The sequence below is a fragment of the Mus musculus genome, chromosome 7 (genome assembly GCF_000001635.26).
Source record: "Mus musculus strain C57BL/6J chromosome 7, GRCm38.p6 C57BL/6J".
NCBI lineage: Eukaryota > Metazoa > Chordata > Mammalia > Rodentia > Muridae > Mus > Mus musculus.
In genome coordinates this window covers 81,131,334-81,148,842 of record NC_000073.6, presented here as the reverse complement: position 1 = coordinate 81,148,842, position 17,509 = coordinate 81,131,334, and the positions used below count along the sequence as shown (strand labels likewise).

Genomic DNA, 17,509 nt, shown 5'->3' with positions numbered 1-17,509 from the left:
GGGCTCCACTAAAACAGTTTCTTCCTTCAAGAGGGAAAATATCAGGGCACAGTCACAATCAAAAGCAAAAGTCAATCTCTAACCGTCCAATGTCTGGGATCCAACTCACGATCTTCTGGGCTCCTCCAAGGGCTTGGGTCACTTCTCCAGCCAGGCCCTTTGTAGCACATGTGTCATCCTCTAGGCTCCAGATGCCTGTACTCCACTGCTGCTGCTGCTCTTGGTGGTCATCTCATGGTACTGGCATCTCCAAAACACTGCATGACCCCTTCAGTCCTGGGCCATCAATTGCAACTGAGGCTGCACTTTCACCAATGGCCTTCCATGGCCTCTCACAGTGCCAATCCTCAGCTGTTCTGCTCAACTCCTTCATGCCTTCAAAACCAGTACCACCTGGGTGACTCTTACACATTACCAAGTCCAGCCACAGCACAAGGTACAACTTTGGCTATATCTGGAACACAGCCACTGTGCTCTCAGAAAACACCTCCCAGAAGATGTCACCTCAATGATGCTGGTCTCTTCTTAATCACCGCTAATTTCTTAGCTCCAGCTAACCAGCATCAATAGTCCCAGTAATGCAAAGTTTTTGCTTTAGTAGTTCTGGTATCTTGTTAATCACAGCTGATTCTTCAGCCCCAGCTAACCAGAACTACAGAATCTTCACAATCAAAACAGCAATGGCCCTGAAAAGAGTCTTTAATTTTCCCTCTGAAATTTCACAAACCAAACCTCCATCTTCTGCACTGTTCTCAACATTATCTTCCAAGCTCCTACACAACATCTGACAGAGCTCTTAACAACGGATGGATCTTTAAGCCCAAAGTTCCAAAGTCCATCCACAGTCCTCCCCAAAACATGGTCAGGTTGTCACAGGAATACCCCACTCCTGGTACCAATTTGTCTTAGTCAGGGTTTCTATTCCTGCACAAACATCATGACCAAGAAACAAGTTGGGGAGGAAAGGGTTTATTCGGCTTACACTTCCATACTGCTGTTCATCACCACGGAAGCCAGGACTGGAACTCAAGCAGGTCAGGAAGCAGGAGCTGATGCAGAGGCCATGGAGGGATATTCTTTACTGGCTTGCCTCATCTGGCTTGCTCAGCTTGCTCTCTTATAGAACCTAAGACTACCAGCCCAGAGATGGTCCCACCCACAAGGGGCCTTTCCCCCTTGGTCACTAATTGAGAAAATGCCTTACAGTTGGATCTCATGGAGGCATTTCCTCAACTGAAGCTCCTTTCTCTGTGATAACTCCAGCTGTGTCAAGTTGACACAAAGCTAGCCAGTACAACGATACTATGCTACTGGACCCAGCATATGAACCACCTCCTTTTCGCCATAGGCCTGCTTCTGTGCCCAAACTGCTACCTCAGTTTCCCCTCACCGAGACTCCCCAGGGCCTGCCACCCCCAGCTCTCCTCCTTCTGCGCCAACTGCAGGTCCCTCCAAACGTTCTACCTTGGCACCTACTTTCACACCACCTATCACTCGCTCTAAGGCCACGACCAAAACCCCAAGCTCTCCACCCCTAGAAGAATCTGACCCAGCAACTGTCCTTCCCTTAAGGGAAGTTGCGGGGTAGATGGTCTGGTCAGAGTACACGCTCCCTTCTCACTGAGCGAACTTTCTCAGACAGAGAAGAGATTGGGCTCCTATACTTCTAATTCCTCTGCCTTTATCAAAGAATTTCAGTATATCACTCAGTCGTACAGCTTGACTTTCCATGATATACACATGATACTTACTAACAATTTGCTTCCCGAGGAACGCAGGCGAGTTTGGGAACAAGCAAGAGCGCATGCAGACGAGATTCATCAAACAGATAGAGCATATCCAGTCGGAGCAGAGACAGAACCTGACCTGGATCCTCAATGGAATTATAATTCCGCAGGTGGTATTCTAGGCAGGGACAGGTTTGTTACATGTCTTTTGGCGGGTCTGAGAAAAGCAGCGTTAAAGCCGGTAATTTTGAAAAACTTCAAGAGGTTGTCCAAGATAAACAGGAGAATCCATCTCAGTTTTTAGAACGCCTTAAAGGGGCTTTATTGCAGTATACCAATCTGGACCCTGAGAACCCAGAGGGTAAACAACTCTTAATGACTTACTTCTTTTCCCAGAGCTACCCCAACATAAAAGCTAAACTTAAAAAGTTGGAGAGGGGACCCCTGACTCCACAGGCAGAAGTCTTGGCGATGGCCTTCAAGGTGTGTACCATGGGAGAGATGAGAGGGTTCGCAAGCAGAAGTACAATATGCTGGCAAAGGCTGTCTGACCAGCCCCAGCTGCTACCCCGAGCTCATGGTCTCCTAAGACCCAGGGACCACCGGGCACCTGTTACAGGTGCGGTCGACAAGGTCATTGGGCCAAAGACTGCCCTAATCCTCGAAAGCCGAGGGGGCCATGCCCTAGGTGCCATCAAGAGGAACATTGGGCTGTTGATTGCCCCTGTGTTACACAAAACAGGGGCACATCACTCCCAGATAACCCTCCAACTGATTGATCTCCTAGGCTTGGCTGTGGCTGAATGACGAGGCCCAGGCTCCTTCGACCCTACCACTGCCATCACGAACAGAGAGCTTAGGGTAGACATCATGGTCTGTGGGCGACCCATCTCTTTCCTCTTGGACACTGGAGCCACTTACTCAGTCTTAACAGTTTAGGGGGCCCACATCTCCCTCTCGTTTTCCTATTGTCGGGGTAGGAGGACAACCTTACTTTCCATATCAGACCCCACCACTCAGTTGCATTTTTAGGGGTGTACCTCTCACCCATTCCTTTTTGATAGTGCCCACATGTCTGTCCCCTTATTGGGAGCCTCTATTTCTTTGGCTCCCCACATTCGCCTGAACTCAAGCTCACCAGCAGTTCCTCTGCTCCTCCTTGTAGCCAGCCAACCTACTAACAATACCATGCCATTCCCTTTATGGTCCTGGGTCCCTTCCTTTTCTCTTCTTTCTCGCCCTCAATAGGCCCCACCCACGAACCTCTTTTAAAATCTATCACCAGGCCCTTTCAAAGGCTTCAACAGGCCCTCCTTAGGGCCCCGGCCTTACATCTTCCTGACCTGACTCATCCTTTTTTCCTCTATGTAACAGAAAAGGAGGGATTTGCCCTTGGAGCCTTGGGCCACCAAATAGGACCTTCTTTTGCACCTGTGGCATACATGTCAAAGAAACTAGACCTAACCATTCAGGGATGGGCACCCTGTATTCACACTCTAGCAGCCGCTGAACTCCTTATTCGAGAATCAAAGAAACTAACCTTTGGATCACCTATAACTGTCTTCTCTTCTCATAACCTGTCACAGCTCCTAACGTATAAAGGATTACAAACTCTACCTCCCTCTAGATTTCTCTCTCTCCAGATAGCTCTAATAGAAGACCCCACACTCACTTTCCAATCATGTCCACCTATCAATATTTCTAACCTTCTTCCTAAATCATATACTAGTCACTCCCTGTCTCACCCTTGCACTGAAACTCTAGAAGAGCTATTATTTCATCCTTCACACATACAGGAGGGTGCATTGCCCCAAGCCACATATATTTGATATACGGATGGCAGCTCCTTCCTACATGAAGGAGCCAGAAAGGCTGGCTAACTCATGTACGGACGTCCAGTCCTAACTCCTGGCTTCTTGCCCAAGCACGCTCCCCTTCCAGATCATTTGCTTACCCCCATTACTTTCTCATCTCCATTCTCGCCTATGGAACTTTGCTGACCATCACCTACCTCGACCACACTGTGTTTCCTGCCCATTACCTGTTAATATTGGAGACCAAGTCCTTTTATCTCCTCCAGGTCATCAGCCTTCACCCCTTTCTCCTAAATGGCAGGGTCCTTTTAAGGTAATCCTTGTGACCCCTACAGCTGCTAAGCTCGAGGGACTCTCTCATTGTGTCCACCTGTCTCACCTGAAACCCTTCATTCCTCCACCTAAAGATGATTCCTCTTCATACACATCAACCCTAACAGGACCGTGCTCCGTAGACATCAAGACCACCTGTCTTGTCTCCCATCCTAGAGAATGAGACTCCATTCCGGCAGCCAAACTCGACCTCGCTGGACAAGACATTGGATTAGTTGTGGCCTTTTTATCTTTTCCCTGCTGTTCATTTCCATCAAGGACTCCCTTACGTCTGGAGATTCGAAGTTCGAGAAACGCCCACAGACAACAAGCAGACTTTCCAAATAGGATCAGGAAACTGCTCCATAGCCGGGTGTCAGGAACCGATCCAGATTGCCATCGTCCCTATATCTGTTACTGCATCCGCATATTATGACCTTCATACCTGTTTTCTCTCTAACCAGACAAAAGATTATTACAGAAAATGGCCAGACGAGTGGGGGGGCTGCCCATACTGGTCTTGTGAGATAGATACACATGCTAGGGACACGGATTAATCACTTCTATTGATTCTGCAAGACATTCTTCTTCTACATTTGAGACCCATGGGATCCCAGGTGGGAAACAGGAGTTGCTGGTAAGCTCTACTGCAAAACCCAGCCTAGTTCCCCAGTAAGTACCATCCATATTCAGAGAAAATATGACTCAATCTCGCTCCACCTCTAGACACTGGGCCCCAAAGACTACAACAAGACCGTAACTCTTGATACAACATCTCTGCCACAATGCCCTGCTATCCAGAACACGTCAATCCTCTGTGGCACTCAAGTGTATCATCGCCTACCAGCCGGCTGGTCAGGGGTTTGTACGCTGGTACTCCTTTTCCCTGAACTGGGAGTAATTGAGGGAAACGAGCCCCTACCAGTCCTGGTTGTAAACATGGTAGCTGCTCAGCACAACAAAAAAGCTGTTCAGGTTGTACCACTCCTGGCAGCCATGGGGATAGCTGTAGGGGCTGGCACGGGGATAGCAGGGATAACGACTTCTATGACCCCATACAATACATTCACTTCCCAGTTTAAAAGAGATTTTCAAGGAATGACTGAAACTGCTTACTATCCAAAAGCAGATCGATTCTTTGGCAACCGTGATGCTTTAAAACCGGCGAGGACTTAGACTTCCTGACAGCTAAAGAAGGTGGTCTTTGCCTATTCCTACAAGAAGAATGCTGTTTCTATGTCAGTCAATCCGGGATTGTGAAAATAAAATCTAGGAACTACAGGCAGACATAAGAGATTTCAGTAACCATGAGATAATCAGTCTGGTATCTTTGAAAACCCCATATGGAAGTGGATCCTTCCACTCGTATAATATCTTTCCTGGCCATCTTCCTGGCATAATTATTTGCTTCTTGTCTTATTAATCTTATCTCTACATTCCTTCAGTGACAAGTACAAAAAATTTCTAACCAAACCCTTAATCAGCTCCTGTTACAGGATTACCAGCCACTTGCTGCCCACAAAGGAATCACTGTCCATAGAAGAGCCTGACTCAGATGATTACCAAATGGATTCCGATGGTGAAGTCCAGATATACCCTGAAAATTGACGATGCCCCTAAACAGCAGGAAGTAGCTTAAGAGACACAACGCCCTTATTCCCTCTTCACCATTGGTTTCCGCTCTCTTCCCCCCACCCCTTCTTTTATAATAACAAGAAGGGAGGAATGTTAGCACCAGGACACTCCAAGCCCCTGTCTATGTGACCCTTGACCTGTGTTGCCAGGACAATGACCCTCAATCCCACAATCCACTTGGCTCAGTTCCCACCCTCACTGGTGTGACATCATTTTCTGTATAAATTAGGGGATCACCCCCTCCTTGCTCTCTTTTTCCTCTCTCTTTCTTCTCTTCTTCCCCCTCTTTCTCTCTTTTTCCTCTTCTCTGCCCTTCTACCTGCTTCGCTGCCCCTCTATCTCTGCACGTGGAACCTCTCCCACGTGGAACCACCTTGGCCTAGTCTGCTGTTTGGTTTATCCGCTCAATATATATAGATAGATAGATATAGATTAATATTATTTGATATTAATTAACACATCAAGGCCTAGGTCAGCAGATTGGAGAGGAAGTCTCTGAGATGACAATTAATCAGATGAATAACAATTACCTTTACATCTTGCACCATAACAAAAATCAGGCCAATACTTTCTTTAAATAAATAAATAAATAAATAAATAATAATAATAATAAGGTACCACTTGGCGAGGGTATCTCTTAGGGACTCCCTGACTTCCATAGTCTCCTTCTTGGGAAGGTTAGGCCTGAAGAGACTCAGGAGTCCTGGTGCCTTCAGAACTATATTATTTTAAGAAATACATTTCAAGCCGGGCGTGGTGGCGCACGCCTTTGATCCCAGCACTCGGGAGGCAAAGGCAGGCAGATTTCTGAGTTCAAAGCCAGCCTGGTCTACAGAGTGAGTTCCAGGACAGCCAGAGCTATACAGAGAAACCCTGTCTCGAAAAAACAAAAGAAAAAAGAAAAAAAAAAAAAAAAGAAATACATTTCAGGCAAAGCAAAACTAAGTAGACCAAATGATACAGTGGAAAGAAGCCTGATCAAGGAAAAACAAACAAACAAACACCAACTGACTAAATGACTAAGTGTGTCTTTATTTATCCCTGCAGGATCTTGGCCAAATTAGTCACATCTCCCTAGCCTCAGTTTCCCCGGTTAGCCTGTCAGTATCTAAGCTGATAACAACAGCCCAGGCTGAAGTGACAGAGGTGCCAAATGGACCATGTGGGTGGTTGGCATGACACAGGCAGGACTTGTAGCATCCCTGGGCAGCAGCCTTCTGTGAACCTGGGGACAGGTTAAATGGCTCTCCCTTGAATTAGATTGGATCCCTGCCCCCCTCCAGTCTCTTTGGGGTAGTTGCAGTACCTACCTGGCTCACAAAGATGTTTCCTGCCACACTTAGGGTTTCAGTGGCTGAGGTGCCCATGGTGACCTGCATCAACCAGGCAATCTGGAAAAAACCAGCGTACTCATGAGTGGCCATTAGCAAGCCAGAGTCAGAAAGAGTTGGGGGTGAAAGTACCCAACTCTTCTAGCCCAGGACCCTGAAGTGGTTTGAACCTTAATTAGCATTGGAGCAGTTTTAAAAGAGGTGATCAGGGAACTGGGGAGGTGGCAGTGTGGAGGTTTGGTCTTTTGCTTCGTATTGTAATGCTAAATTCTGTAAATTCTTTTAAAGGGGAGTAAATTCTCACCTTTAAAAGCTTTTTGTTGTGCAAACCTTGTTCCTAGATTTAAAACTATTGGTTAAATAAAATTGCTACAGCCAATTACTGGAGGAATGAGAGGTAGGTGTGTTTGGAGTGACCTGGATTGGGGTGGGGTGGAGGAGAGCTGAGGAAGAGAAGGAAGGAGAGAGGAGAGAGGAAGCTACCCATGAGGGGAGATGAACTATGAGCATGTGGCCAGGAGAAACAGCATGTATCTAGGGTACACTGCTAGGGAGGTAGCCAGGCCAGCAGTTAGAAAAGAAGATTAGGGGTGGCCCCCAGTAGTTGTCAAAGCCAAATAAAATAACTATAGTCTGAGTCTCATTTATTTGTAAGCTAGTCGGGGATAAGCTTAAAACTGGTTGTACTACAGCTCAGTTGGTCAGGTCAGGACCCATGTAACCCCAGTGCTGTAGAGGGAGACACAGGAGGATCTCTGGGCCTTGCTGGCAGCCAGTCCACCCAAGTCAGTAAACTCAGGCTCAGTGAGAGATCCTATCTCAGAAGATGAGGTGGAGGGTCAGCAAACCAGCTAAGGTGAGCAAACTGCATTTGTCACCAAGTCTGACGACCTTAGTTTGATTGCCAGGACCCACAGAGTGGGAAGAGAACCAACTCCTGCTAGCTGTCCTCTGACGGCGACACAAGTCTGGCATGCATACATATATGTATATTTATATGGGTTTGTTTTCTGTGTATGTGTGTGCAGATGCTGGAAGCTTAGAGAAAAAGGCATCAGATCCCTTGGAGCTGGAGTTTCAGGGAGTTATGAGCTACCAAGGTGAACAATGGGAACCCAACAAGGTCTTCTGCAAGGGCAGCAGTACAAATTCTTAACTGCCGCTGAGCCATCTCTCCAGCCCAGCCAACAACAACAACAACAACCTTGTTGGCTGGGCATGGTAGCACACATTTTTAATTCCAGGACTCACGAGGCAGAGGCAAGCAGATTCTGTGATTTCAAAGTCAGCCTGGTCTACATATTGAGTTCTAGGACATCCAGGGCTACAAAATAAGACCATGTCTTTAAAAAAAAAAATCATTCACCATAATGTAGTCTACAGAGTGGGAAAATATCTTAACCAACCCTACATCAGACAGAGGACTGATATCCAAAATATATAAAGAACTTAAGAAATTAGACACCAACAAACCAAATAACCCAACTTAAAATGAGGCAGTGTTAAACAGAATTCTCAACAGAGGAATCTCTAATGGCTGAGAAGCACTTAATGAAATGTTCAACATCAGGGAAATGCAAATCAAAATGACTCTGAGATTCTATCTCAAACCTCTCAGAATGGCTAAGCGGGGACTGAGAGAGAGAAGGGAAATTGATGGGGGCATCTCTGGAATGAGATGGAGATCTGGTAGGAGGAGGCAGGTTCTGGGAGTCTATGGGGGTGACACCAGCTGAGGCTCCTAGCTTCTGGAGATACAGATACTGATGTGGCCACCCCCCATAGCCAGGCAGGACTTCCAGTGGAGGGAGAGGGACATCAACCCACCCGTGAAACCTTCAACCCAAACTTTGTCCTGCCTACTAGATGTGCAGGGATAAAGATGGAGCAGAGATTGCAGGGAACAGCCAACCAATGACTGCCTTGATTTGATGCCCATGTCATGGGAGAGAACCAACCCCTGACACTATTAATGATACTCTGCTACGCTTGCAGACAGGAACGTAGCATAACTGTCCTCTGAGAGGCTTCATCCAGCAGCAGATGGAAACAGATGCAGAGACCCATGGCCAAACATCAGGCAGAGTTTGGAGAGTCTTGTGTAGGAGATTGGATTGAGGGAGCTGGAGGAGCCAAGAATACCACAAGACCTTCAGAGTCAACTAACCTGGGCCCATGGGGGTTCACAGAGACTGAACCACCAATCAAAGAACATGCAGGGACTAGACCTGGGCCCCCTACACATTTGTAGCAGATGTGCAGCTGGGTCTTCATGTGGATCTCCTAACAACTGGAACAGGGGCTGTCTCTGACTCTGTTGCCCGCCATTGGATCCCCTTCCCCTAACTGTACTGCCTGGTTAGGCCTCAGTGGGAGAAGCTGTGCTTAATTCTGCTGGGACTAGATGTCCCAGGGTGGGGTAGTACCCAAAAGGGGCTTCTCCTTCTCTGAGGTGAAAGGTAAAGTGTGGTTGGGAGAAAGACTTGTAAGGATGGGACGGGGAGGAGAGGAGGGAAAGGGCTTTGATAAAGTGAATGAATAATTAAATTAATGAAAAAATTAATTCACTATAATATCTAGCCTGGTATTTTTCAGTTACTTAACTAGAGACTTTCTTGTCCAAGTAACATTTGGTAGCACGCCAGGGTCTAGAGTTCACTGGAAAAGGGTTTGGGACATATTGTACTTCTGGAATGTTTCTGTGCGGCTGCTGCCTCTCGGCCTGTCCTCGGCTAGTCTTCCTTCATAAGCAGTTGGAATTAGCTTTCCCTCCTATCTTCCTCTGGTCCAAGCCCATCATTCTCCATCCCTCCAGCCTGGCTGTGGAGGATGTGAATTCTTTCCTGCTTACAGCATCATTTGTCCAAGCCCGCGGTTGAACATGTGTTCCAGATCCAGGGGCAGTCACCGCCTCTGGATTCTGCAGGTTCACGTAAGCATAGATCGCTTTTTATTCTTGCTGTCATGCAAAGGTGCTGACTTATTCTGAGCTCTGTTGGCTAAAACCCCAGACCCTTTTGCCAGGTCTGATGCTTTCAAATGCTGTGCAGTGCTAATGCCTAGATCCCAGACACATGCAGATTTTATAAACCTAAGCACAGTTGGGCTGCCAAGATGACTCGGCTGGTAAAGGTGTTCATTGCCTGACAACCTGAGTTTAATCCCCAGGTCCTACATGGCAGAGGGAGGAAACCAGCTCCTTCAAGATGTCTTCTGACCTGCACATGTGCATCCTGGTATGCATGCATGCACACACGTGCATGTGCACACACAATAAACAAATATATCAACAAGTGAACAAATAAGCAAACAAATGAATGAATGAATAGTCCTTTTAAAGTAAGCACATTTATACCAGCTAAGTATGGCCTATCTAGCCCGGTATTATAATCTCTCTGGATCATTTTGGTATAAGTAATTTTCCCCCTAAATCATGTGCCGTTTCCCTCCCTCCCATAGAGACAAGCTTTTGTGCCATTTTACCCTAGTGTCAGGGCGAGAGACCTTCTGAAGGGATGTTTGACTAGCAGTAGATATGGAGAGAATGTAAGGTGTGGAGGAGAGCATTCTGGGAAGGCATGGGCTTCAGGAGCAAGAGACTCCAGGAGGATAAAGACCCTGGGAGCAGGGCATTCTGGGAAAGTATGGATCCAGAAAGCAAGACATTCTAGGGTAGGGAGTTAGACCTTGAGACATGGGACTCTGGGAGAGTGGGGACGCTGGAAGGCTGTGCCCGGGAGCTGGTGACTCTGAAGAAGCCTGCCCAGGTCTGAGGACTCACCTTCAGGATCACCCACTGCATGAGGCCCAGATAGTACAGAACTGACATGACGCAGCTGAAAAAGACGATGATGGGCAAAACCTGTGGGAGACAGGGTCCTGGGTTAGAGCTGTGGCAGGGCCAGGTGACAGCCCACTCCTCCAAAGCCTTCTCTCAGAGGTCTGCCAGGTGCAGGGAGAAGCTCTGAGGACTGTGCAAGAGTCCCGGGTGATCCCCAACACAACCCCGTGCTGGGTCGTGAGAGGGGCTGCTTTCACCCCCTGTCTCTTTACCTCCATCATGAGGAGAAATCCCTTAGGACTGTCACAAAGGCTAAAGGAGCAGGCTCAGGTCTAGCACACTCAGGAGCATGGCTCTGGTCTGGTTGGGCTCCCTGCTCCATGGGCCTGAATGAGGGAACCCTCCTTGGTGTGGCTTTCTGCTTCTGTTCAGAGCCATCAGGCTTGCAGCAGACATATCCCAGCCCTGCAGTTAGCATCTTATCTTGTTACTCTGTTTCCTTTTCAATCATGCCAGGACCTCCACATCCATTCCTTCCCTTCCGTGCACAGCACACTCCAGGGCTTTCTTGGTACAGCCCTTTTATTTATTTATTTATTTATTTATTTATTTAAAATATTTATTTTATTGTTTTAATTACACGTGTATGGAGGGGCATGGTGCGAGCACATAAGTACAGGTGCTGAGAACCAAACTGGGGTCCTCTGCAAGAGCAGTGTCTGCTTCTAACTGCTGAGTCATCTCTCCGCCCCCAACCGCAGCTCATTTGTAAAGCAGAGCTTGGGTATCTCTTGACAGAGGGCTGGTTTAGTAACCCACAGCATGGACACCCATGGTGAGCTAAATGCCAGGAAAGAAGAACAAGAAAGCTCTGGGAGTCTCTTGAGAAGCTGGTGCCCAAGTTCTGAGTGTATGGTGCTTTCCTAAGCTCCTCTCGCTCCTCTCAAGCTCCTGCTGAAAACTACGAAATAGAGAAGGAGGGAGAAGCTCCCTGGGCACGTGAGAGATAGGCTGTTAGGGGAGAAGGGAGAGCCTCACCATGGACACACGGTCTGTGTTATTACATGAAGGAAAGGCAGGAAGTTTGTATGGACCAGGGACATCATTCGAAGGGCGTGCAAGTGACCAGTGACAGCAGGCATCTGAACGTGAGTGACTGAGGGCCAGGGCGTGAGGGACATTTGCCTCTTGGGTTCTTCTTCCCATTGGAGTGTTTGTCCTGCCTGTGTGTTTCTTTTCAATAGTTCAAATGTGTGGCAGAGTTGCTAAGACTATGGGAATTCTCTGTCACTAAAAAGTGGGAAAGATGGGTTGGAGAGATGGCTCAGCTGCTAAGAACACTGACTGCTCTTCCAGAGCAGAGGTCCTGAGTTCAATTCCCGACAACCGCATGGTGGCTTACAACCACATTCAATGCCCTCTTCTGGTATGTCTGAAGACAGCTACAGTGTACGTATATACATAAAATTAAAAAAAAAATATTACTTTTTAAAAGTGAGGAAGTTGGGCCAGATGGTGGTGGTGCACGCCTTTAATCCCAGTACTCAGGAGGCAGAGGCAGGGAGATCTCTGTGTGTTTGAGGCCAGCCTGAACTGCATAGTGAGTTTCAGGACAGAGAAATCCCGTCTAGAAAAACAAAGAAAAAAAAAAAAAGCAAGCTGAAATATTAAAATATCATGAGCCAGGCAGTGGTGGTGCATGCCTTTAATCCCAGCACTAAGGAGGCAGAGACAGGTGGATTTCTGAGTTCGAGGCCAGCCTGGTCTACAGAGTGAGTTCCAAGACAGCCAGGACAGAGAAACCCTGTCTTGGGGGGAAAAAGAAAGAAAGAAAGAAAGGAAGGAAGAAAGGAAGGAAGGAAGGAAGGAAGGAAGGAAGGAAGGAAAAGGAAAGGAAAGGAAAGGAAAGGAAAGGAAAGGAAAGGAAAGGAAAGGAAAGGAAAGGAAAGAAAAGAAAAGAAAAGAAAAGAAAAGAAAAGAGAAAAAAACTCAAAAAAACAAAACATCACAAAAGGGAGTTAGCTAGTTGGCTCAGCCAATAAGGATGCTTGATGCCAACCTGGCCACCTGAGTTTCACCCCTGGGACCCACATGGTAGAAGGTGGAGCCAACTCATTGTTTTCTGACTTCAGCACTGATACTGTGGCATGTGTGTGCCTGCACTCTCACACATATGCAGGCACACACATGCTGAATACATCCTTTAAAACAGCAAAGAAGGCACTACTCCCAAACACTTACACCCCTGTATGCCAGAGCTGTGAGGAATTTGGTTTTCCTTTCCTTTCCTTTCCTTTCCTTTCCTTTCCTTTCCTTTCCTTTCCTTTCCTTTCCTTTCCTTTCCCTTTCTTTTTTTCTTTCTTTCTTTCTTTCTTTCTTTCTTTCTTTCTTTCTTTCCTTCCTTCCTTCCTTCCTTCCTTCCTTCCTTCCTTCCTTCCTTCCTTCCTTCCTTCCTTCTTTCTTTCTTTTTCTTTCTTTCTCTTTCTTTTCCTTCCTTCCTTTTCTTAATTTGCCCATTGGGTAAAAGGGTCTAGGGCTGAGAGGGAACTCTGGGTGGGGACTGCATTTGGAAGCTGGTTCATGAGAAATGCAGTTGAGACTTTCAAGATAGCTCAGCAGGTAACGGCTTGCTACCAAGCCTGATGACCCAAGATCTACCCTGGAGAACCCCACAGGGTAGGACAGAAGCAGCTCCCACAAATTGTCCTCTGACGTCCACGTATACATCGTGTCACACACAACACACCTCCCCAACGCATACCTAGAAAATTAATTAATTAAAAGTAAAAGAAAAAAAAACGGTGATGAGGTCCAGTTGAAGCAACAGAATAAACAGCACTCACAGAAACCCGCTGAAGTGTGCAGAGCAGGACCCTGCAGCCTGCATGGCTAAAGAGAGAGGAGCATAGTGTCTAGGAGACCCAGGACACCAGTTAGAGCGGCTAAAAGGAGAAGGACAGAGGCCATGCAGGCACAGCCAATCATATTCGGGAGCCTCAGCACTTTGGCAAGACAAGTCTTGAGACAGACAGAGACTATGGCACTCAGGGCAGGCCTGGCCAGGTAAAAACAGTGTCAGAGGGAGGATGTGGACACAAACCAGAAGCCAAGTAACACTGAGAGGGAGCAAGAGACCCAGAGATGGTACCAACAGGCAGCACTTCTGGGAGGCCAGGCTGGCAGGGAGGGCCGAAGGGCAGGAGCTGGTTATTGTATTTTGAAAAGGGAGCGTCTTGCACAATCTCTCAGAACAAGTAGATGGTCCTAGGTGGCAGCAAAGATCTGCTCCCACAGCCCAGCTGTGGGGACGAGAAAGAAAAGAGCGGTGGACCTTCCCCTCCCTCTTCCCACCAACACCACAGGCCTCTCTAGACTTGCTCCACTTCCCACCTATTGCTGTGGCTTGCCTGCTGCTGGGGACATCACATGACAGGGAGCATAGATACTGCATTCAGAAACTCCGTTCCTGCCTTCTAACCCCTCCTTGCTAAGGCTTGGAGCTGGAGCTGCTCACAGCTCCGGGGGTGACGTCATTCTGCTCTCCCAGAAGCCAGATGTGAGTCTACTCAGCTGACGCGGTTGACTCTGTGAGGGACTCCAGGGCAACTGGCTGGCTACAGCCCCAGGCTGGAGCTAGGAGGACATGTCCAGGATGGCAGAGTGGGCATCGGAAAGTGTGTTCTAACTGTAGGCGGAGGCTGTTGGTGAGAGGGAAGCTTCATTTGGGGAGAAGGAGTGAATGGTGACGGAGGAAAGGGAAGCAAGGGGGTCTCTAGATGGCTCAGTGGTAAAGCATCTGCCTAGCATGTGTGGCGCAGGAGCTGCAGCACCACGAAGATAAGGAAAAAAAGCACAAAGGAAAATGAGAAGAAAAGAAGGGAGAGGAAAGGAGGGGGCAGGAGGGGAGGGATAGAGGGAAGGGGGAAGGCAGGCAGGCTCCAATTTTCTAAGGTACGTTATGTTATAATGTCCCCGTGGCAAGTATGATCTCACAGCCCAGGAACCACCTCTGGAGAGCCTGGGGTGGTACACAAGCAGTGTGTGTAACTCAGGGCAGTGCTACTGAGGAAGGACTCTTAACTCCTACTATGTGCCTGGAAGGAAGTCCTACTGTGTGTCAGATACTCATTGCTATGTGCTGGCTCACTGATCCTCAAAGCAACTGAGGTGGCTATCACTATCTCCCCTTAAGCAATGGGGTACACTGAGGCTCTGAGGTGCAGGCCACCCATCCAAGGTCACACAGTTGAGAATGGGCAGAGACCACTCAGATGGCTGAGGCATCTGCTCTGGAGAAAGCTTGATTCTCTGCATTCAGGGCTGTGTGTGTCCCTGCTATAGGCGGAATTGTCCAGATTGATGTGATAAAACCAAAGCCCGGGTGACAGGCTCAGACGAGCCATCAGGAGGTGAAGCCCTCATGAATGGGGTCAGTTCCCCTTATGCAAGAGGCCCCAAAGTGCTCCCTCTGTCTTCGAGCACGTGAGGATGGGAGAGGAGTTGACCGTGACCAGGAAGAGGGATTCCTGATCAGAACATGACCCTGGGGGCTCTCTGCTGTCCCTTCCAGCTGCTAGAGCGCTAAGGAGTGGACTCCTGTTGTTTGTGAGCCAGTATGGCTATAGTTTTTAATAAGAGCATCCCACACTCTGAGGACCACGGCTCCAGAGTCTCCACTGTGCCACACCCTTGGAACAACTTCATCCTGCCTGGAAATCAAACCCATGCAAGCTGGCTCTCCTTCCTCCGCCACCCCAAGTCCTTCCTTTCAGCCTTGCCCCTGTCTCTGCTCTCTTCCCACCCCATCTCTGAAAAGAGGACTGTTTACCTGAGGGGATTAAGGTCTGCCTTAGGCAGGTACCCCCAATCTCTCAGGAGATAAAAAGGGGTTTTGGTTTGTTTGTTTGTTTGCTTGTTTGTTTTTACCTCTGGGGCTCCTCAGGAGGAGCAGTTGAACACTGCTTAGCTGAGCAGGTGGGGCCTGTGCCAGAGGCTGGAGCCCGCCATTGTGAGAGGCAGAGGGAGTGTGACCCTGGGTCAGCCAGACCCAGCAAGAAAGCAGGAGCTGGGCTGTAAGGAGGGGGGACTGAGGGGTCGGGTGGAAAGTTACTAGAAGGGAGATGGAGCCAAAGCAGGGGTGGGACAGGGGTGGGAGGGTGACTAATCAACCAGATATAGCCAGGAGGGGGAGGACACTACATGGACTGTGCAGAGCTCTGGGCCAAAAAGAAGCAGAGGACTAAAAATGTCCCAGGGTGATTCTACTTCCTGGAGGGAAGATCATTTGGACTAGGTCCCAGCAGGAGACAGCCTAGGTCTAAAATCTGCAGGAGCTCAGGGAAGGCTTCCCAGTGTGGACACTGGCCAGAGACTCAGACCAGAGTCTGAGAGGCATGGAAGAGCCTTGAGTTCAAGTCAATACCCAACAGGGTCACCCTACCTTAAGGGCAAGTCTCAAGACTGAAAGAAAAGTGTTTGTGATGTGGTGTGTGTATGTGTGTGTGTGTGGGGGGGCAGTATATAGTGTGTGTGTAGTGTGTGTGTGGTATGTATGTAGTGTGTGTGTGTGTGTGTGTTTTGTATGGTGTGTGTGTGTGCAGTCTGTGTATGTGGTGTGTGTGTATATGGTATGTGTGGTGTATGTGGTGTGTACTGTATATGGTGTGTATATGTGGTATATGTGTATGTGGTGTGTAAGTAGTGTGGTGTGTGTGGTGTGTGTGGTGTGTGTGTATATTGTGTGTGTGCAGTGTGTGTATGTACAGTGTGTGTAGTGTGTGTGGTATGTGTATGTGGTATGTGTAGTATGTGTGGTGTGTGTGTGTGTGTGTGTTTGAGTGTGTATGTGTGTGTCTTGTAAAGGCTGCGTTGACTTACACACTGAGATCTTCCTGCCCCTGCTTCCCTATTGATCTCTAGGATCAAAGGTTTCCATCACCACCACTGCCTGGCTAAAGGATACATTTCTAAGGTTGCTTCCATTCAATCAGTGATTCATTCCCATGGCCCCGGCTTCACATCAGACCAAGAGCTCGGTTGGTTGCCCCACTTGCTGGATGCAGGCTAACTGGCTCAAGCACGGTCATATTACCTAACACAGCCCAATCAGAATCGTGCCCAGGACTTGTCTGGCTACAAAAGAGAGTTGTCCATGCTAGCCGATGTGTTGTAAGAGTGACCATCTGGTGTTGATGGAGAAAACATGGTGTGAGGGGTAAAGCTGACCCTGAAGGCTAAGCAGAGAGGAAATGAGGCTGCAGCTGTTCTGGGGCCTGGATCTGGCCTTTGCCGGCTCCACCTGACCGTCTGGTGTGTGAGCCAGGAAGTCCTCTCCTCCCTGGGAAGCTAGGTGCAAAGGATTTCTGTCACTCTCAACCATCCCAAAGAATGTAACCTCTTATAAGCCAGGAGGAGAACAAATGTTCTGAGACCCAGAGCCCCTTGCCACCTAAATAAGGGGCTCTGATGTTGGGGCACAGAAACTAAAATATGGACCTTGTGTTGGGGCTCCAATCTTGACTCTTTAGCCTCAGGACTTTGCACAAACACAGCTACCCTAACCATCAGGCTCCTCGTCTATAAAGGGGTAACCATCGTGTTTTCTCTGAAGGGTTGGTGTGAGACTAAAATAAAGTCTAGCCACAACTCCTCTCTGCACACCGTAGCAGTTGTCAGGACTTTCTTCCCCTTGCCTGAGCTTTTCTTTTCCACTAGAGCAGTGGTTCTCAGCCTTCCTAATGCTGCAGCCTTTTAATATAGTCCCTCATGTTGTGGTGACCCCAGCCATAAAATTATTTTTGTTGGAATTATATAGTTGTAAATTTTGCTACTGTTAAGAATCACAACACAAATATCTGATATGCAGGATATCTTATATGTGACCCCTGTAAAAGAGTCGTTAAACCCAAA

At 48.1% G+C, this 17,509-nt stretch overlaps 1 protein-coding gene across 7 annotated transcripts in view; it reads right to left on the bottom strand.

Annotated features, from left to right (window-relative positions):
- Slc28a1 (solute carrier family 28 (sodium-coupled nucleoside transporter), member 1) overlaps positions 1-17,509 on the bottom strand; it is a 57,148-nt gene that overhangs the window by 21,574 nt on the left and 18,065 nt on the right. For 6 of the 7 annotated variants that reach the window (XR_391350.1, XM_006540977.3, XM_006540978.3 and 3 more), the window contains 2 exons: positions 10,601-10,681; positions 6,799-6,879 (listed from right to left, as the gene is read on the bottom strand). Coding sequence is in view for 6 of the 7 variants with exons in the window: in XM_006540977.3 (XP_006541040.1) it covers positions 6,799-6,879; positions 10,601-10,681 (162 nt within the window). In the remaining variant the exon portion in view is untranslated. Of the gene's footprint in view, positions 1-6,500; positions 6,714-6,798; positions 6,880-10,600; positions 10,682-17,509 lie in introns of those variants that run through there. The other variant, XM_011250875.1, reaches the window with a different exon arrangement.